Source organism: Malaclemys terrapin, chromosome 7 (assembly GCF_027887155.1).
Source record: "Malaclemys terrapin pileata isolate rMalTer1 chromosome 7, rMalTer1.hap1, whole genome shotgun sequence".
NCBI lineage: Eukaryota > Metazoa > Chordata > Testudines > Emydidae > Malaclemys > Malaclemys terrapin.
In genome coordinates this window covers 7,905,112-7,927,734 of record NC_071511.1, presented here as the reverse complement: position 1 = coordinate 7,927,734, position 22,623 = coordinate 7,905,112, and the positions used below count along the sequence as shown (strand labels likewise).

General features: G+C 41.4%; 1 protein-coding gene across 1 annotated transcript in view; it reads left to right on the top strand.

The window, feature by feature from the left end:
* The first annotated feature begins 539 nt into the window (after positions 1–539).
* Positions 540–22,623, top strand: part of SUCLG2 (succinate-CoA ligase GDP-forming subunit beta) — a 222,894-nt gene continuing 200,810 nt past the window's right edge. Inside the window, exon 1 of the mRNA XM_054034186.1 lies at positions 540–636. Coding sequence (XP_053890161.1) covers positions 553–636 — 84 coding nt within the window. The 5' untranslated portion in view covers positions 540–552. The remainder of the gene's footprint in view (positions 637–22,623) is intronic.

Genomic DNA, 22,623 nt, shown 5'->3' with positions numbered 1-22,623 from the left:
GTACACAAACCCCTCCCCCCACAGACACCCCAAATCCCCCTCCCGCTACACAACCCCTCCCCCACAGACACCCCAAAGCCCCCTCCCGCTACACAACCCCTCCCCCACCGACACCCCAAAGCCCCCTCCTGCTACACAACCCCTCCCCCACAGACACCCCAATACACAACCCCTCCCATAACACCCCAAAACCCCGCACAGCCCCTCCCCCCAGATACCCCAAAACCCCTTCCTCACAGACACCCCAAAGCTCCCTCCCACTACACAACCCCCCCCACAGACACCCCAAAGCTCCCTCCCACTACACAACCCCTCCCCCCCACAGACACCCCAAAGCCCCCTCCTGCTACACAACCCCTCCCCCACAGACACCCCAATACACAACCCCTCCCATAACACCCCAAAACCCCGCACAGCCCCTCCCCCCAGATACTCCCAAACCCCTCCCCCACAGACACCCCCAAACCCTACTTCCCTCCACACACCCGCCCGCGGGCGGCGGCGGCGTTGGCTCCTCCCCCGGCTCGGGGCAGCCCACGTGGCCCGGCTAAGATGGCGTCTCCCTGGGCAGCTCAGGCTGGGACCGCGCTGCGGGGGCTGGCCCGCCGCTCCGCCCTGCTGAGGGGCCGTTTCCCGGTGAGTGCGCCCGGCTCCCTCCGCCCGCCTCACTGCGGGACCCCCGCCCCCTCTCCTGGGGGGGCTGATCAACGAATGCCCCCCCCCCTCATGTCTCCTTTCTCTGGGGGGGGGGGTCGGTCAGTGGGGGCTCCCCACACTGCCCCCACTGCCCCCACTCCTGGCCCCTTGCCATGGTGGGTGTTTAACGCGTGCCCATCAGAACACCCTACCTGGGCAACGCTACAAAGTGCTGCCTATTTATACCTGCATCCGATGAAGTGGGTTTTAGCCCACGAAAGCTTATGCCCAAATAAACGTGTTAGTCTCTAAGGTGCCACAAGGACGCCTCCTTGTTTTTGCTGATACACACGAGAGGCTGCCCCTCTGAAATCTGCAAAGTTCACAACCCTCCTGTTTCAGGCCGCGCTCCTGAAGTTTTCTTCTTTTTCCACTCTCCCCTGCTGTGCTGTGGGAGGCAGCCCTTGTCCTAAAGTCGAGGACAGCCCCCTGCAGATGTGCTAGTAAGTAATGATGGCACGGAGGTTATCTGATGTTTAGGGTTACAGCTTTACAGCAAATGAGGTATGTGCAGGATTTGTCAAAAATATGCAAAAACCGGGCACCTCCAGTGAACACGGACGTGTCTTCCTGTTTAGTTTATGGAACTTGGCTTTCTTCTGACTTCAAGAGTGTCATTTATTTGGGAGTGTATTGAAATCTTTACTTAGGTGGTATTATATTTGCAGAAAGAAAACAACAAGAGGATTCTGATCCTGCATCCTTTTGCCCATGTAAACCCTTATGCTCGTGGGTAACAAGTTGCAGGATCGCATCCTAAGGCATAATCTACACTTAAAAGTTAGGTCCGAAGTAAGAACTGTGCTCGGGGTGGGAAAATTCCCACTCCTGAGTGCTGTAGTTAAGCTGACCAGGCCCCCCCGGCTAGTTTAGTGAAATAATTCTTCTGTCGACCTAGCTACTGCCTCTCATGGCACATTTCAGGAAGGAGGATTACGTTAATGGAAAAATCCCTTTGGTTGCTGTAGGAAGTGTCCACACTATCGCAGTAAAGCAGCATAACCATACTGTTGACATGGCCAAAATCCGCAAATGGAAAATGGTCTGCCTAGTTTTATTGTGTTTGACAACTGCTAAGTTTCACTTCTGCTCTATGTGCAAGGCTTATATGACCTTTTTCAAAATGTGAACCTACTGCTTGTTCGGATTTCCCATTTGGGCTAATTTATGTAGAAATCTGGTAAACTGAGGAGAGTTCCTTTTTTTGGGAGCCTGTTTAATTACAAAAGGCCATCTGAGCAATGTTGTTATCCATTTTCTTGGTGTTGCTTAATGAGACCAAAATTAACATTTGTGTAATTTTAACCAGGATGTGAATATTATGGTTTATATCAAATTAAAAACTACCTTCTGATAACTATTTCCAGATGGTTTCTAGAGTAGCCTTTTAGATTTGGTTAATTATTTCATCTGCAAGTCTTCCCTCCTAGGCACCCACTCCTAGTTTTCTTAATGCAAATGTAAAGTGTATCATGGCTGCTTATTATTATCTTGTTAATAGCTATTTGACAGTGGTGCAGAATGCAAAGAAATAATATTTTAATTAAATCTATTGTTAATTGTTTTTAACTGTGGAAAAACTCAGCATAATACATTATTTAAACAATGCAGTAGGAAAGACACTATATTTCTAGTAATGTTATCATGCCTGGGATGGTGGAATAAAAATAAAATGGGAAGACTACCAGATTTGCCCTTGGTGCTCTTTGTTCTAGGAGTACAAATCCTGTAGGCTTCTGTGGGAACTGCACTTGTATAACTAAGGGAACAGTTGGGTCTGTGATGTCCAGGGCACACTAGTTTACCCAAGAAGGTCAATAATTGATCTACATGCCATAGTTTTGTGATCTTAGTGGCATTATGAAACATTTAATGACCCACTTCCTATAGTCTTTAAATTAGGCAAAACTTCCCTGTAAGTTAATGGGAGTTTGGTGTTCACCAGGACTGCAGGCTCAGGGTGTACAGTAATAATCATAGGGATAAAATTAGACATGCATTGTAGACACGGTATCGTTGGCAGCCAACCGCTTTATTTTTCCTTTTTTATCAGGTCAGTAGCTGCACAGCTGTTTGCTTTGGTCCATGCTTCAGAGTATAAGTATTTTCCCAGCAGCAATGCCCTCTAGAGCTAACGGAGCCTGTTTCCAGTCCTGTTCTGCTCTGCAGGTGTCATTCCCGGTAGTACAGTATTCCGTGAGTTTTATTTCAGATAAAGTACGTGGTTGATCCTGAACGTCACTTAGTGGAAAACAAATAGTACTTCTATGTCTGCCTGGACCATCTGTAACCAGAGGCAGATTACATAATTGTTCACTCCTAGTTCAGTTTTAAATCTAGAACTACCTGTACCAACTATATCCACCTTCCTTTTATATAAAGTAGTTAAATGCTAAATGATCATGGGTGTAGTATTTGACAGTTAGATTGAACTGATATCCAAGGACACACTTTCATCCAAATGTAAGTACTATCAGTCTTATATGTTAGCTCCAAGAGCATTGTTGGTGCTAACGATGTGATCCTGGCTGGCACAAGATGCTTACAATGTATAATCCTGATTCTGCAATACAAATTGCACAGGCAGATGCCTGCACCTGTTTGAAGCTGTATTGACTTCAGTAGGGCTTAGTGGTGGGTGCAGAGATCTGTCCATGTGGATTGGTTTGAACAATAAGACCCAGATCCATAAACGTATTTGAACTTCTAACTTTCGTTAATTTCAATGGAAGTTGGAAGCCTAAATATCTTCTGAGGATCTGGGCCTTTATGAAGATCTGGGCCTTGTAAACACTTACCAAAGGTGATAGGCTCAGTTCTGTGAATAGTCCCACAGAAGTTAATAGAATTATTTACAGTAGTAAGCACTAGGTCCAATAATGTTGGCAAGAATGGGCCAAAATGGGGTACAGTGCCTTCAGATGTGTATGTTTGGTGTCTTGCACAATATTGATCAGGGCCTCTGCGTATTATTGTAATAGAAATAAAGAACAGTGATTATAAAGGTTTTTATTGCATTTCTTCCATGATTCCCCCCCATTTAGCTTCTAATTCATTAAAAAATGTCTGTGGGCCCCAGTCCTTCAACCAATGTGTGTAACCTTTAACTACTGGGAGTAATTTCACTCATTTTGATGACACTATACAGGTATTAAAGTTAAATGTATGCTAAAGTGTTTGCTGGATTGGGGCCTTAATTTGGACACTTTGTATATAGAAGCAAGGACTGCGTTGGCCCTTCTTGCTGTCTGAGGTAGAGCTCTTTATTGTCATAGTATCCTTTTGTGAGTATATTTGTGCTGGAATTTAGCCCACTACCCTGTAATCTTGGTGATTTATTTGCAGGAATGATTTTTGTCTAGAATGCGTGTTGTGCACTATACAAAAATCATGGATCTTTTTCTTGTTGCCAAAACTGACTGCGCTGGTCATTACTGTATTGAAACAGAGAAGTCATTTGAATGAATGTGGGTGGTACTGCCTTTGAAATCTTCAGGAACAAACACATTCCTCTATAAAACTTAATTTTAAAGGAGCAGTATATAGTACTTAGCCTTGTCTTTTGTCATAGTTCCTGGTTTCAGAAATGATACGACATTTCTTATACTTTAACTTTCTGTTGGTTGTTACATTTTTACAGTTGCTAGAGTAAATTTCATAGCCTGATTCCTAACTTCCTTTCTCTTATATTTTTAATAAATTATGCAATGGTTCCTGCTTACAGAGATTATATTTTATCAAGTCCTTCAGGAAAAATAAGACATGGATCTCAGTTGTCCGCAGTGTCCCTGTACAAGAGAATGCAGGCCCACTCTTCTTGGAGCAATATTTATAAAGAGCTCTGAAAAACACTCTAGAGACCATTCTGTGACAGAATTCAATGGAACCCACTGCACTGCCAGCCTACAAGATTGAAGTCTCCTCTTTTCTTGAGTGGGAGTTGGGTCCTATGGGAGTATAGAGTGTTTTCAAAATAGTCTCAGAAACAGTAAACTAAATTTCAGCAATGAATATAAACAAGGGTAATTGAGACTGGATTATTATTTAGTGACAGGAGTCCCCTGTAAAAACTTGCCAATTGCCTTAGCAAAATTAGCAGGTTTTTAAGGGTAACCACTGAAAATCCATAAAAAGTCTTCCATTGTTTCTGCGAATGGAGAAAACTTTCCAACCAGCATAGTAGTATCTGAAGAAAGTAGTGATCCAAATAAAATTCATACTCTGCCATACCACAAATGGATATATTGAAAATAAATTATAGTCCAAAACCAGAATTCTCACACTTTTCCTCTTGGGTCTTTAGCTTCATGTAAATAATTTAAACCTTTCTTGGAGATTCAGACTATACTTCAGTTTGATTCTTTGTGGATGACAGATTTGCCCTTGAGCTCTAGTTGTATTATGTCCAGAGGGCCTTGAACCCTGCAGGCATACAGTGCATGAAAAGCTTGCAGATTTTCATGGATTTCCTTGCAAAAAACCAAAATGTGGAGCAAACCTTTGGCCCATTCCTCCTGTGCTAATTTACAGAGCCATGACAGTTCCATTGGACATTATGATAAATCTGTTATGGTATGGGGAAGCAGTGGTTATTACTGCAAACATAATATTTTTGCTCTGGTCAGATAATGTACGTTGGAAAATCTAACCTTAGGTAGACCCTGATCTTGCAAGTAATTCCATGCAGATAGACCCTTGTGCCTTTAAGACGGTGAGACTCTGTGCTGGTGACCACAGCTTTATATAAAGGCAAAAAACCTTTGCCATGCATCTACTTTCTATTCTGCTTCTATTGAGCACTTTTCAGACTGACTTTTAGGTATCTAGTAGAGCATGTGTGAGTGAGAGACAAAGCCAGGTGGACAGAGCACTGCAGTGGGAGCTGAGAGGGACTTTTTGGATACTCATTCTGATTGTGACACTCTGAGGATAAGGACACTCATCCTCCCTGCCTTAATTTCCACCCAGTTCACCTAAACAAATGGCACCTCACATGGGTATAGTTTGGATTAATTAGCAGTTTGTAAAACCTAGTATAAGAATAACTAGTGGTACGGAATCTACTTTCTAATGCACTATTTATAGCTGTGGGTAGACACTGTCTCTGGAGAATCAGTATTCATTTGTAAGAACAACTTGGTGCTCTTTGAAAGAGTTCTTGTATTGTATAGGTATCAAAGTCACTTTCCTCCTATCACCTTGTTTTTTCCCCTTCCTCTGGCACGGTAACATGTTTGGTAATATTATGCCATATCCTTGCAAAACATTGGGTCAACAGAAAATTTTGTTTAACCTCTATTTGATTCTGTTGTCTACCAAATGACCTGCAGAACAGATGTCATGAAGAATGCTTAGGAGTTTGAGCCTGGGTCTTTAATAACCACAGTTTCCTTATATACTTATTCCTCTCCCACCCTGTGTCAGGCTGGGGTAACTATTCCCTGTATATTTTCTTTATACCCTTCTCCTTTCCTTTTTTTTTTTTTTTTTTTAAAGGGGTTGACTGTCATTGTGAACTGTTGATTTCTTTGCTTTTTAGGGATGTCATTTTGTTAAATCCAGCTCATTGTTTAGTACAGTTTTGTGGTTACTTAACCAAACTCTTGCCGAGTGTCTGACCATGCCTTCAGTTGAGTATCTGAGTGTATTGTTCCCTCAGGCAACCCAATCTCTTTTTTGTAGCTTCAAGCATATACTTCGCAGCTTTGAGCATATACCCCCAAGGAACTACTCCAGCAAATCCACTTCTTTAACATGCTCTGCTGAAGAAGCAAGCTTCTAGCCATCTGCTGAGCCAGTGTATCTGTACTGTCATCTTTTTTACACTAAGTTCTTTAATAAAATGTGGGGCTTCATGATATAAGCATGACTGGTTATGACAGTAACTTAGAAACTGGTAATTATGCACTGATCCATAATTAATATTTATTCAATTAAAAATCAGATCAATAGTTTAGAGACTTGGAGTTCTGGGATGAAATTAAGTAGAGGAAAACTTTAGACTGAATATTGAAGTATTTTCTAACAGTGGAGTTTGCTGGACTGTTGTTTGGAAGGGGTTGGTACTCCAATTGCTTGTGCCATTTAAAAAAAGAGATTGGACAAAGCTCTGAACACATACTGTAGGCAGAAATCCTTCCTTGGCGTGACAATGTACATGATGACCTGAAGCCTTCTCTATCTATTTTCTGATTTATCCTGCTGCTGCTGACATAGTCTCACATAGCAGCCAAATATTGTTGGTTGTCTAAAGGGAGAATTCAGAAAAGTTACAGATGGTAACGATAACATCTTTATACACACAAACATTTATTTGTAAGGACAGATTTATTTTACATTGTTAATCCCATTGTATGCTGATTCAGAGAACAAAAGATATTCAGTAAATATAGGCTTATGAATATCACCTTTATCCACAGGGGAATTACCAGCTTTCTATTTGGTTAATTTTCTCTCTCTCTCTCTCTCTGCTTGCCCATAGACTTCTCAAACAGCAACAGTGCTCCATCTTCCAACATATTGAATTAGCTTTTGTTTCTTTTTGTCTGTCTTTTGGTGACCTGACAACATATAAGTCACTATCTGCAGAAATCATAATATTGTAGTTAGACATGTCCTCAGTGTTGGGTGGATGCATAGTAGACTTTGTCTTAAAACAACTCTTTTAATTTATTTAAATTTCCCTTTTTAATATCTTGGGGTCCATAGATCATATGGTGTATTTAATGATTTTGTGACAAATTCTTACAGAAATATAAAGTCCCTGATAGTAAGTCAGCATTCAAAATTAGGCCTGTTCTGTGACTATGAAGTGTTAAATTGTTGCTCTGAAAGTCATAGATTCATTTGTGTATATTGCATGAAACACACTCTCTTTAGGTTTTACTTAATTCGAGTAGTACTGATTATTGATTGGCACTGGAAAACACAGTAATTTAAACATTCACTTCTACCCTCTCTATCCTGCATAATTAATGGTTCAGGTTTAGTTTTCTTCTTTTCATAATATAAAGGTATGGATTCTTGCTGTCTACCAGTGAAGGACCAAAGGTTATATACAAGTTCTTATCAGTTAAATGAGGTTGTACAAGCTGCATTGTAAATGTTGCAACTTTCCTGTGTGCTTTCTTGCTCTGCAGAATGAATGTGACTTTTTATATAGTGCCCATGCAATTTAAGTTAATAAAGCTGAGATTCATCTTAAAGATGGTGTAGTAGATGGAATGCTGACCTGCAGGATTCAGTGGACCTTAATTTATGTCCTTGTCCCAAACTGAATTAGGTTTTTAAGATTAAACTGTACATGGAAGAGTTGCATTTGTCTGAAAATGAATAAATACTTCGAAGTCTCAGTAACATCAATTTTAAAAATACCAAGTCATATGTGGTGTATTCAGAATACTTTAGGAACATAAGGAAGCTCTTAGGAATAGAAACTGGCCAAGATGAAAAATGGGAAGGTATTACAAGAACAGGTAAACTCTAGAGCATAGATAATGAGCAATAGTCTCAATTTGTGTTGCTGAAAAAAGAGAAATGTTCTTACTGTTGTTTACTTTAGCTATGGTACCTAACTCTTGTCCACTTAAATACTCTGAGATGTCAGAGACTTAGATGAATTCTGGCAGGGAAGTAGGGGTAAGGGAGATTTTTGAGCATATTTGTTAGCTCTCCCTGATTGTCAAAGATTTTTGGCTAAAAAATGAAGCAGGACACTAAACACTGGGCACAAATTACCAATGGAACACTTCATTATTCTTTTAGATCTTCCTCTAAGGAGTCCATAGACTAAAGAACAATTAAATGGCAGCCAGGAACGCAGTTACTGCTTAACAAAAAAAATAATAAAAAAGCTCCTGATACACAATATTGGCATGGAAGAGTCTGGTAAAGGAAAAATGTACACGTGCAAGGCAGAGGTAAAAGTACCGTGAGAGTGACTTTGGAATTCACATTAACAATCACTTGCTATAATTTTTAGATACCTGTAATAGCTGTAAGCAGAGCTATATATAAAAGCCATTTGCAGTGCACAACAATAAATTGTATTGGTCTCACAAAACCCAGGAACTGTGATTTATGTTCTTGAGTGCCATCTAAGTGTGGGGACCCTGTTTAATCATTTACATATATATATATATATGTAGACATCTCTTTTATAGACCACTCCTATAAAAATGAGCAAACTAAGACAGAGGTTAAGTGACTTGCTTGGTGCCACAGATGTAGTTGGGGCCAGAGCCGGGTTGAGTGTTGAGGGGTTCCTGACTCCCACTTCAGTCCTCAAATACAGAACGTGAGCTGCTTCCCCTCTCCTTCCTTACTTCCATTTTTCAAATGTCCAATATGAAACTGGTTTGAAGACGATTGGCCAGTTACTGATTGGCTCATCTCCCAACAGCTGAGTGTTCTCGCTCCTCTATTCATTCTGTACTGTCTCTTATGTGAAGTTGGTGTGGGTTGGCATTGGGCTTGCAGGTGACCTGTCACTTAGTGCCTCATTAATGTTGTCAGCTGACTGGTAGGTAGTGTTTTTAGCTACTGGAAGAACACACTTCTGATGAAGGACTGCTCTCTCTTACTCCCTCAGCTCACTGATTAGCTTTTATTGTACAATGAACTTCCCTAGGTCTAAGTGTCTGTCATTTCAAATGGCTGAGCATATGCAGTGAATGTACCTGCATTTCCAGGAAGCAAGACTGCTTTGTTTTAAAGATGACTTAAAAATAGACTTTTATTTTTCTGAGGTGTTTGATCAGTGATGTTGGAAATGTAGAAATCCACTTTAAGGTCAAAGTCTCTGATGATGAAGAGATAACACTGTTTGCCAGAAGCTGGAAATGAGCGATAGGGGATGGATCACTTGATGCTTACCTGTTCTGTTCATTCCCTCTGGGGCACCTGGCATTGGCCACTGTCGGAAGACAGGATACTACTGGGCTAGATGGACCTTTGGTTTGACCCAGTATGGCCGTTCTTATGTTCTTAACACTGCTTATAGTGTTCCAGACCCTTGCTTTGGGATTTGATGATGACAGGAGTGTAAATTTCCGTCATGTGGTTTTCCAATACCCAACATGACTAATGGAGAAATACTGGTAAAAAGTGATAGGTGGAAAATGCTTGTAACATTTGGTCCCCTATTCCAGCCACACCAGTATCTGTGTGGCACTTATTTAGGGGCTTGCCTCAATTGAATAATTTTTGACTTTTCAGTTTCACTCCAACTGAATAACCCAGGAAATCGGAAGGTTGTATTCCTTCATGGATGTACCATGGTGACTTGAGCTCATTTCAGTCTAGTCTGTGGAAACAATCTAGTCTGATACTTCACAAAAGGGAGCTATGTAAACCCACCTGGATTTAGTAAACTGACTTGCACGTCAAGGTACACTTTGGACAGTTCTGTTTATGTATTATATTTTCCTCTATTTCTCCTGTTCCCTTTCTATTACAATGGATATTTGCATCTTTATTGTTTAAAAATGTTGTGCTGCTAGCTGCTCAAAATCATAGTCTACTGTGGTGATGTGATTAGATACCATAAAGATTATTATAGTATGTGACTTCAAGTAATACAGAACAGGAGCAGAAAATTTCTTAAAACAGTGATCCCATTTTATGCTTGATTCCGTAGTAAACACAAGAGAATACAGGAAAATATTGGCCAGACTGTTTCTAAATTGAGTGTTTATCTAAGTTTTCCATAAAGTGTGAATGACTCCTGTCACCATGTCTTTGTGGGTCACAACTGAGAATATCAAATTCAGGACACACTGTTGAGAAATAGGGAAGACATACCCCAAAAGTGGTGGTTATTCTCCTTTTAAGATATACCAAACCAGCAACAAAAGTAAACTTCTGTTTGACCACACTGGCTAACAAGAAGTCAGAAAAGGAGTTTCTGTAGGCAATCCAGTCCTGGATTCAATACCCAGGCACTAGACTTAAAGATGAGTGGTTATTAAAACCAGTTTCATCAAATCAAAAGGTGGTTCTGCTCCTAAAGGACCAGCCACACACCCAGGTCAATATACAACTCAGATCTTACCCAATAATCATGCTGTTGCCAATCCTTTAGTATCTAAAATCTAAAGGTTTATTTATAGAAAGAAAGAAAGGTGAGAGTTAAAATTGGTTAACGGAATCAAATATATACAATAAATGCAAAGTTCTTGGTTCAGGCTTGTAGCAGTGATGGAATAAACTGCTGGCTTAAGTCAAGTCTCTGGTTGCTTCCAAATAATTGGAAGATCCTCAGTCCCTTGGTTAGAATGCTCCCATTAGTATCCGTTCATAGTCCAGAGACTTGAGCAGGAAAGAGGCAAAATGGAGATGTTTCCAGGGCCTTTTATAGCTTCTGCCATGTGGAGGGAAATCCATTGTTTCAAACAAAGCCCTCAGCACAGCTAGTGGAAAATTATAGGTAGCAAGATGGTGTTTGGAGTCACATGGTCAAATCACATGTTCATGCATGATTGCACTAACAGCAGAGGGCATTACCGATACTCTAGTTGTTCACATGAAAGTCCATCGGGCATGGATGGGTGTCTTCCATGGTCCATTGTGAGTTAAGCCACTTAATTTGAATAGTCCCTTTAAGATGTGCAGGCTAAATACCTTGTGGGTGTTACCCCAGGAGCAAACATATTTGAAATACAGGTATAGAGCCAATGCTCATAACTTCAAATACAAAAATGCTACATGCATATAAATAGCATAATCATATTCAGCAAATCATAACCTTTCCATAGACACCTTACTTGACAACCTTTGTACAAGATTTGTTGCAATTATATAACCTCATATTTTAATCAGATAACGTCACAACTCCTTAACAGACTTTTTAAAAAAATATATTCTCTAATGTACAGCAGTATTGAAAAGCTTTGTTGATAAAATGATTACTTGAGTTAGGAATTCAGAAGCACTTGTGACCAACTCATTGGTCGTGGCTTGGGTTTCTTAAGAATTCAGAAAGTTTAAATTAGGTTGAAGTAAGTATACTGAAAATTCATAGGAAAGCATAGTCTGAACATCATAAATGTTTTATCTTTTTGTAGGTGGTAGAACAGCCTTAGATTTTCTTTTTCTGCTGGCTGTATTAAATATGCAACGCATTTCTTCAATGTTATATTTTGCATAAAAGTGTAATTTTTACCTTGTAGAAAAATTATGAAGTTAAACATTTTATAAGATGAGAGCAAAAATATTAAATTTCCCCTTAAGATATTTAAAATAAAAGGAACATTTCTAATTTATGTGGAGAAGATATTTCATTTCACTCTTTCAGTTAGTAATGCATATCACCAACAATCATTTCTTTGTAAAGGCAGGAAACGTATTACAGTATTTTCTGCAACTGATTACACAGTTGTATATTGCAGTCTATTTTCAATAGATACTTCAAAGCCCTTATTTTTAGGTCCAGGAAAGCTGCCTTTCCTAAAGCTTTGAAGTTGAAATAAGCAAAATGGCCATAATTTGACTAAAAATAATTACTAATGGAAAACAGTGCTATTGATAGCTAGTCCATTGACAAAATAGAATTGAATCTGTGAATTTTTATTACGCTTACATTTTATCCAAAAAATAGGTTTATTTAAAAGCTATGAAAATTGGGTCCAGAAATGTGAAGGTGCTCCGAGCGCCTTTGAGTTATAAGCATATGGATGCTCAATAAACATCCCGAGTACTGATTTATTATGTTGAAGTTTTGTAAATCCTGAAGTTTGTTTAAAAACTGTCATAACTATTTATTTTGCAAATGTTTTCTGATTTAATCTGGTTATGTGACATTAAGCAACACAAGGTGGGTGTGGTAATATCTTTTACTGTACCTGCTTCTGTTGGAGAGAGAGACAGGTTTACACAGAGCACTTCTTCAGATCTGGGAAACTTGCCCATGCTTGGTCTACACTAGGAACTTATGTTGGTGTAACTATGTTGCTCAGGAGTGTGGAAAATCCATCCCCCCGAGCAACATAGTTATGCCGACCTAACCCCCGGTGTAGACAGTGCTGTGTTGAAGGGAGGGCTTCTCCCATTGACTTAGGTACCATCTCTCTGGGAGGTGGAGTATGGGAGAAGTTTTCCTGTCAGGTAGCATCTTCATTAAGTGCTATAGCAGGACAACTGCACCACTGTAAGTGTAGACAAGCCCTCAGAGCTAAATACAAGATAAATAAACAGATTGTTTAGCAAAAGTAGTTAACACACATTTCAAGGGACCATTCAAGGTGAAGTGGCCTGTTAACACCCCTCCAGTCATAGGGAGGAAAGGAAGGGGTCGGGGAGGCAGCTGGCTGAGGGGGGGTTATTAGATTGTTGCAATAAGCCATAATTCCAGTGTCTCTATTCAGTCCATTGTTTTTAGTGGCTAGCAATGTTATGCTTTTAAGCTCCCAGACTCATCTTTTGAAAGTATTGTGTAGGTTTCCTTTGAGAATGAGGACTCGTAGGTAGGGTGACCATATTTCCCAAAGTGAAAATGGGACGCCGTGCGAGGCTGGCCTGAGCCACTTGGTGTCGCCAATGGCCTGAGGTGCACCCCTCCCCCCTGTGCAGGGCTGGCATTGCTGCTGGCTCCGCTCCCCCCTGAATCTTCCTCTGCACCCAACTTTTTTGTCCAGACTGGCCATTTGTCCCGTTTTGCTCTTGCCATCTGATCATACAAACTTACATTGGTATTACTACATTGCTCAGTGGTGTGAAGAATCCACACCCTTGAGAGACACGGTTATTCTGACCAAACCCCTGGTATAGACGGTGCTATGTTGATGGGAGGGCTTTTCCTGTCGATAAAGCTACTGCCTGTCGCCGAGGTGGATTAACTATGCTGATGGGAGAAGCTCTCCTGTCAACATAGTTGCGTCTTCACTGAAGCACTGCAGGTTTTTTATTCCTGGAAGAATTCTGCGCCACTGCGCACACGCAAAATTCGTATCCGGCACAGAATTTTTTTCTGCAGAAAAGACATTATGCCCGAAAAGTGCTGCAGTTCTGCCTTTTATCCACCGAAGGCCACTGTGGTGACAGAACAGCCAGCTGCGTTCATCACCCCACCCTGCCCCCGGATCCAGGTTAGGACAGACAGAGTGGGGAACACAGGGCTGCTGTGGGGGGAGATGTCACAGAAGGTTCAGAAGGGCTAGTGGGGGAACAGACTGAGATGTGGGCTCAGGAGCTAGTGAGTGACAGCATTGAGCCAGGGCCTGAATGGGAGGGGGGCTGCAGGCCCCAGGGGGATGGGAGAGGGGGGCTGCATAGCCACATGGGGACAGGGACGGATGTGCCTGATTGAATGGGAGAGGCTTGGGGTCAGCCAGGGTCGACTTCCCAACTCCCTAACAATCCCTCCCTCCTCTCCCCCCAAAAAACCTATTTCATACTTCTCCCACCTTCACCTGTCAACCCTCCAGGTCCACTCCCAGGCTCCTTCTCTCTCCCTCAGCTCATCTATTACCCCTGACTCCCCCAAACCTTTGCACTGCTTCTGAGGGATGCGGGAAGTACATTTCTGTATTGTAGTTTAAATGAATTACTCAACGTTCTCTATTAACTTGCATGGTAAGGAATCTATTTGTCAAAAAAAAAAAAAAAAAATTACCTGGATCTTTTTTTTTTTTGGGGTCTGTATTGTTACAGTCATACATGCTGACAGGTTTTTTGAAATAAATTACCAAAATAATTGAAACTGGCGTGATTAAATTGTTATTTTGACAGATAAAATATGCAGAATTTTAAAATATTGTGCACAGAGTTTTTAATTTTTTGATGCAGAATTTTTAGGTTTTTGGCACAGAATTCCCCCAGGAGTAGTTTTTAAGTGTAGCCTTACTCAGGGCAGATCTGTGCCTACACAAGCACTTTTGTTGGTAAAACTTTTGTTGGTATGAAAAAAAAACATCCCTCTAATGGACATTTTTTGTTTCACTAACAAAAGCGCTGGTATGAACAGTGCTATGTCAGTGGGAGATGCGCTTCTGATGACATAGCTGCTGCTGCTGCTTGTTGGGGTGGTTTAAATATGCTGATGGGCAAGCTCTCTCTCATCAGCATAGAGCGGCTACAGGGAGACCTTACAGCGGTGCAGCTGCAGCGGTACACCTGTGCTGCGGTAACATCTGTAGAGTAGACATAGCCTAAGTTTCCTAGGTCTGAAGAACAGCTCTGTGTAAGATAGAAATCTTGTCTCTCTCACCAAGAGAAGTTGGTCCAATAAAAATATCTTACCTCACCCACCTCTTCTCTCTAATGTTCTGGGACTGACGTGGCTACAACAATACTGCATATGACACTTAGCAAGTCAGAGGGGTAGCCGTGTTAGTCTGGATCTGTAAAAAGCAACAGCGAGTCCTGTGGCACCTTTAAGACTAACAGATGTATTGGAGCATAAGCTTTCGTGGGTGAATACGTGCGTCTGACGAAGTGGGCATTCACCCACGAAAGCTTATGCTCCAATACATCTGTTAGGTGCCACAGGACTCTGTTGCTTTTTAGTTTTGTTGACATCCTCATTGCAGTAAAGGAGATTTGCTTACTATGTGAAAAGCACTATATGAGAGCTAAGTAGTGGTGGTAGTATATTTTATTTATTTATTTATAATGTGGTTTTAGGCAAGTCATTTAGGCCAAAATATTTCAAACAGGAGTGCATAAGATAAGGCGAGCACATTTCTATTTAGGTTAGCTTTTCAGAGTTGCTAAGTACCCACAAATTCCAATGAATTCATTGGGCATTGTGGGTGCTCATTTCTTCTCAGAATTATACTTTAAATGCTAGGTATTATTAGTGTTTCGTATGACTTGCCAGCCTTTACAGTGTGCCATCCCGAGGGATTTTTTTGCAGTTTCTCTGTTAACGTGTAAATAGAGAGTTTGATGCTCTCCTGCATCCAAAAATCTACTTGGTATGGAAGCGGGGGAGCTGTGGAGGATCCAGCTATGGCTCCTTAAGTCTGTGGGCTGATATGCACGGCCAAGCCCCAGCAGCTGCTCAAATTTATGCTAGTTGAGTATTGGCAGCGTGGAGCCTGCCTCTCGTTGCCCACGACAGGTCCCCTCTACCAGCGTGGGAGTGGGCAGATAATGCAGGAACTGGTTCTGCCAACTTTATTTCAGCTGAAAGCTCACCCCCACTCCCATGGAGGAATTGTCAACCAGCTAGTAACAAACTGGATCAGAAATGGGAACCTGACAGGGTTTCTCTCAAGGCGTGGCTCAAGTCTGAGCCTGTGAAATACCATTGGGTAGTTTTTTTTATTGACTGTAATGGAAGACTAAGGTCTAGAGGAATAATCATAAAATACCTCTGTATACACATGGGTGTGTGTGGACTTATAGTATGAGTATTCCATGAAATTTGAAGTAGTGAAGGATTTAACAACATGCATTATAGACTCATAGACTTTAAGGTCAGAAGGGACCATTACGATCATCTAGTCTGACCTCCTGCACAACACAGGCCACAGAATCTCACCCACCCACTCCTGTAACAAACCCCTAACCTATGCCTGAGTTATTGAAGGCCTCTAATCGTGGTTTAAAGACCTCGAGGTGCAGAGAATCCTCCAGCAAGTGACCCATGCCCCACACTGCAGAGGAAGGCGAAAAACCTCCAGGGCCTCTACCAATCTGCCCTGGAGGAAAATTCCTTCCCGACCCCAAATATGGGGATCAGCTAAATCCTGAGCATGTGGGCAAGACTCACCAGCCAGCACCCAGGAAAGAATTCTCTGTAGTAACTCAGATCCCACCCCATTTAACATCCAATCACAGACCATTGGGCATACAGGCGAGTCTCATCTTACGCGGGGTTAACGTGTAAAGCGAAATCTCTATACTCAATGTATAGTCAAAATTACATTGAGTGCTTTCTTACCCCACCTTCCTGACCATGTTGGGTAAATCCAAAGGCTGTTTTAAAATGTTATTTGAAGGCATCACTAGAAAAGAACAGCATGTTTTTCTTGAGGTGTAACCCAAATGATTTCTGTAATCTAGGGACATAACACCAAACTACATTATTGCCAAGAGTGAAAAGGTCAGACTAGGGAACAATCAATTTGCAATCAGACTGTTTATTAAAGACCAAGGAGCACAAGGCAAAATCAGTTCTGGGGCTTATAGCAAGACAGAAAGACAATGAAAAATAGTCCTGAAACCTTGAAGTTAAAATATTTCTTGTAGTAGGTAACTGTCAAAGGTCAGCTAAAAGTGGTAAGTGTGGTGTTTATATTTTTGTATAAGTAAGGATTGTCAGTCCTCCCCTTGCTGGCACAAGCTTAATTTCCTTTAGATATTTGCAAAGTTTAAATAATTTTCCTGCATTTCTAATGGCAGCAGCTTGGAATATTCAAGTTATAAAGGGTATTAATGTTTCTGAAACATTTTGGATAACTGGGGAGTTGCACTATGTGTGATGCTATGGCTTAGGATTTGAGAAATGCTCTCTCTAGTGGCTAATAGGAAGTTTTGCTGGGCAAGAACTGGCCCCTTCTGAAAATCCTAAATTTCCTTTATCTTTGCAACCATAAAGGATTTTTTTAAAATCTTCAAAGTGTGAACAGAGCGCAAACCAATTCAGTGCTGTCTTCCAGACCCTCCTCTGCTGCCCTGGTTGCCTCTACTTATGCCAAGATGCAGTGTGGCTCTGCTCTTTCAAATCCAGTATTACTCTGCTGCTGCTGCTGCTTGGGAAAGCTTTGAGAAATGTTAAAAGGTGGACTTCAGGGAACAAGAGAGAAAAACCCACAGAAGTCTCTACTAGTCCCCAGCGTCTCCCATCCCCTAGGAAGTAAGAGGCTCTGGGGTAGGGGGAGGGAACAGAGAGAATGCTGCTGCTTTTTCCCCTCAGCACCGGGGGGGGGGGGAGGCATGGGCATGTGTATATGAGGCCTATTCATAGAAGGCGTAGCCCTCCAGAGTAGGAATCCTAGTACCTAGCTTATTTCAGTAGGAGATGTAGGCATGCCTTCCCACCTGGGCAGATGGGATGCTTAACTTTCATATCAGTCTTTGGCTAGTAGGTTAGTGCTCTGTTTACCAGTTGTCTAGTATGTCCTGTATTTGAGAGGATGGATTATGGGACTTGTGTAAATGGGTAGAAGGCGTGCAAGCAGACACTTGGATATGTATGTTGGAGAGCGACTGGGATACATTTTTAAAAAGCATAGGTGGGGAGGAGAAATTATTGGGGAGAAGGAAGAGTGGAAAATAGTGGAATGGTAGAGAACACAATAAAGGAAGACACATCTAGTAGAGGGAGGCAAACAAGAACCAACGGCTGAAATCTGAAGCCAGACAAATTCAAGTGAGAAATAAGGCACAGATTTTTAAGAGGATTAACAAAAGAAACAGAGTAGCAAGGGAAGTGGTGGATTCTCTGTTTCTTGATGTCTTCAGATCAAGAATGAATGCCTTGCAGGAAGTTATGCTGTGGTCAAACACAAGTTATGGGGCTCAATTCAGTGGTACCTGGGTGAAATTTAATGGCCTGCAACATACAGAAGGTCAGACAAGATGATCTAATGGTTCCTTTAGGCCTTTATTTCTGTGAATCTATAAGAAGTAAAGGAATAGAGGGAAAGAGGAACAGACTGAAAACAATGCAAGAAAAAAATACACCATGTTCCACTGTAAGGAAAATGAAAGGGGGTGGGGAGGGGGACCATGGAGTGAAGCCAGGAGGGCAAAGAAGCAATCACAAAAACGAGAGAGATGTAGTAATTTCCATCATTACATGTTTGTAATTAGCATATTGATCAGCATCTGACAATTAACTACTCGTCTTAACTGTTTTATTTCTTTAAATTGCACGGAACGTGGCCTGTGGTGAGAGGAGATATGAGGTCACAGGCGTTTAACACACTGGGAAGTAGGCTTAGTCCTTTGGCTAGCGGGTGTTTGGATAAAAATGGGTCTTTAAGTGTGTTTTGGGGAAAAAAAAGTTTATACGGCAAAAACCTTATAGTGATCACAAAATTGGCATAATTAAATAGTTTTTGCCGTGCTAGTATAAGTATGGAACACTTTAGCAGCTAGGTGTTTCACAGAATCATAGGACTGGAAGGGACCTCGAGAGGTCATCTAATACAGTTCCCTGCACTCATGGCAGGACTAAGTATTATCTAGACCATCCCTGACAGGTGTTTGTCTAACCTGCTCTTAAAAATATCCAATGATGGAGATTCCAGAACCTCCCTAACCAATTTATTCTAGTGCTTAACCACCCCGGCAGTTAAGAAGTTTTTCCTAATGTCCAACCTACACCTCCCTTGCTGCAATTTAGCCCATTGCTTCTTTGTCCTATCCTCAGAGGTTAAGAAGAACAATTTTTCTCCCTCCTCCTCGTAACAACCTTTTATGTACTTGAAAACTGTTATCATGTCACCTCTCAGTCTTCTCTTTTCCAGAGTAAACAAACCCAATTTTTTCAATCTGCCTTCAAAGGTCATGTTTTCTAGACCTTTAATCATTGTTTATGTATAGATAGATATAAAATGTAGTAACTCTTTTTTAAAATGGAAATTACCACATGATCCAGTCCATTCATTTTTTTTGTTGGGGGGAGAGGAAGGATACAATGGAAAGGAAGTAACAAGATTTGGTCAGGGAAATAACAAGTGCACTTATGGGGAAGAAGGAACGATGGGAGGAGGACTGGGGAGAAGTATGTCAACAGAATGCATATAATGTGATGCAGAATGACTTTAAGGTTTCGTAACTCTTACTAAGCTTAATTTGTGTTTAAATTCTGTGTATGCTAATGGGAGGATAGATATCTTAAGTCAAAATGTTTTGGTGACCTAATACTGAAGACCTAACAAATGAAGATAGATTAAGGGCTTGTGTACCTTACGAAGTTAAATCAACATAAGGCAGCTTATGTTGACCTGACTATGGAGGTGTACATACTACAATGCTCCTCCTGCCGGTTTAATTATTCCGCTACCCTGACATCATAAAACCACCTCGACGAGCGGTGTAGAGCTTAGGGTGTGTAGTTAGAGCGACTCAGCGTCCGTATAGACACTGCATTGCTTAGGTCACCCTAAGTGGCCTCCGGGGGTATCCCACAATGCCCACTGTGACCATTCTGGTCACCGTTTTGAACTCTGCTCTCCTGCAGCCAGATACACACCCATGGGCCCCTCCTCTTTTAAGACCCCAAGAAGTTTTGAAATTGCTCTTCCTGTTTGCTTGGCATGGACAGCTCACATTGTATCTTCCCAGCTGAGTATGCCGCTCCACGCAGCAAACGCACTTCTGTGGGGGGTGAGGAGGCGGTGGGTCTGTGGCTGGATCTGTGGGGAGAAATCACTGTAGGGACGCCGGGGGAGAGAATCACAAGGACCTCACTACATTCCCTCCCCCCATTCCATGCATCTTCCAGGGTTGCCGCAGTACCTGAGGCACTCCCCCCCCGCACTCCCCCCCCCGGGAGATTAAACACGACAGCTGCACAGGCACCCAACTGTGAGAGCCTTGTTGGTGTATGTGTTTGTGAATTCCTTGTTCCATTCCCTTTAAAAATACTTTCCCCTGCATGTCTGAAGTTTACCTCAGCATTACATAGGTACGTTTGCATGGGTGTGGAATAAAAATCTACTTATGGAAACAGATTTTATCTCTATTATTCTCCAGGCTGCTGCTAACATTCAAGACAATAGCAATAGGTGCACGTGCATTTTTAGTGTCGGGCCGCACAGCAAGCATTACAAGGTTCATAGCACACTGCAAACAATGCCAGGCTCAGCACACTACAGCAACACACATTACTGTGGCTCAGTGTTAAAATGCTCCTTCAAGGCCTCCCTCAGCTGAACGATGCCCCCTCCCGTTGAGCTCCTCTTACAGTCTTATGTTCATAACGTACTGCACAGTACTGAAGAGCAGTGCAGGGATCCATGCTTTCTGACAGAGATGGCTGGCTCGTAGGTTACCAGGGCAGTTGAAAAGCATCTAGAAACCTAGAAAACTACTCTGTTCCTGTCACTGTTTCTCTTCCCCTCCTCCTCTCCACCCCCTACTCTTTACCGTTGGTAGACAGCCAGCTCAGAGGACTATTATGTTGGACTTTGCTTAAGTGATTCATTGTTTGCCTTTCTACCAAGCTGGCTTATTTTTTTCCTAATCACTTGTCTGTGAACAGCAAAGACTTCAAGTGTTGTTGCTGGTTCTTTATTTCTCTTTACTTGAACTTCTGGTTCATGAAGATGTACAGTATTGTTCTTTTACTCTACACAGTGTATTCAGCTTTATCTTTTAGAGTCTCTTCTGTTTTTTGGTGCCTTTATTATTATTATTATTATTATTTTAAACTGTCAGCCATAGGCTTTGTGAAGGTCATATGTCACATGAACTTGAAATACTGGATGTTCTCCTGCATAACTCTTGCTTCCACTAACAAGGAGGCTTTGAGTCAAAGTCACCCATCTCCATCATGGAGCCAACTTGAGTCGTGTTTTTGTTTTGGTATCCACACCTGACTCCTCATATTTATTTAGTTATGTCACTTTTCCAGCTTCATTCTGTCCATTCAGATGAGCAGTAACTGCTGTTGCCATCGTTGCTGTCCTGGTGCACCATTTTATTTTCTCTCTGCTGAATCTTACCTCTCTGCCCCTTCTTTTCTTGTTACTAGCAGAGTGCAAATGTTCAGGTTTGATGCTGTGAATGCAAATGTAGCCTTGTTGCTGTTTGTGGGATGCTAGTTTTTTTGTCTTTTGGAAGAGAAGTAGTCAGCATGGCTAATCTGGCCATATTTTTGTCCACAGTATTAATATAGATATTTATTGGGTATTAGTTTAAATACTTGTTGGTTTTATAATATTACAGAAGTCAAAACCAGTATTTGCTTTTCTAGTATGCTGAAATTAGAAGGAAAGAATAATGTTATTTCCCACTTTAAGTGCCTGTGAATACGTGATAAAAATTTAATTGAGAGAATAATGCAGATATTGCTTCTAGTCATCTTCCCTCCACATATGAAAAACCAGTTACCTCATCCTTCTGACCTTAGGAGCTGTTTAAGTCAGTCAGATTCTGAAGAGATTAATACAGAGAAACCACACTCACAATCCAAGAGGAATTGTGAGTTGAAAGTTTAATACCTGCTTTTGTTTTTAGGGCCATGTAACACTGCAGTACATTTATAGGTCACCTGTTTATTACACTTTTTTAAATTTTTTAATTAACATTCCACTAGGTAGGTTAGAATTTAATAGTAGCATGCACCAAAACTGAAAATATTCAGACACAATAGATGGTTGAGTGGGAAACAAGTTGGTCATATTCTTTAGTGTGTGACTGCAACTCTTTTAGGACCAATTCCCATTGACTTCAGTGGTACAGGTCAGGTCGGTGGGTCTTGATTTTCAGAATCTAGCCTCCAGCTGTGGATATAAATACTTGTGGGCACTAAGATTTGCATGCTAAAGTGATGCATTCTAACACCTGTGTTCACAGGTAATAGAATGTTCACACTCACACACCATCCTATGTGTGCGCCCAGGTGTTCTTCTCTTTTGGCTTCATGTGCAGGTTTTCATGCTGATGTATGCATGTGCAAAACCGGGCATGCACAATTGGAGACTGGGTGCCGGTTCCACTGAATATCCTTTAATATCATTTAAAAAAATAACTGGTCATATTTTAACTTTATTTGTGTAACTGAACTGTTTAAAACCAGTATAGTAATATTTTATAACCTTTATGATCAACACAGCTGCCTTTCCATTGTTCATATGTAGGAGGTGATGAATTAGTGATGCAGGAACCTTGCTATAATAATCCTCTAAAAGTGTGGTTCTGTTGATAATGTGTGGCTGCCTACTTCTCATGAGGCTGCTAAAGTCAACTGGCAACAAATTAGCTATTTAAACTTTTTGAATTTAATGATGACTTGGGGTTTTCAGTCCTTGG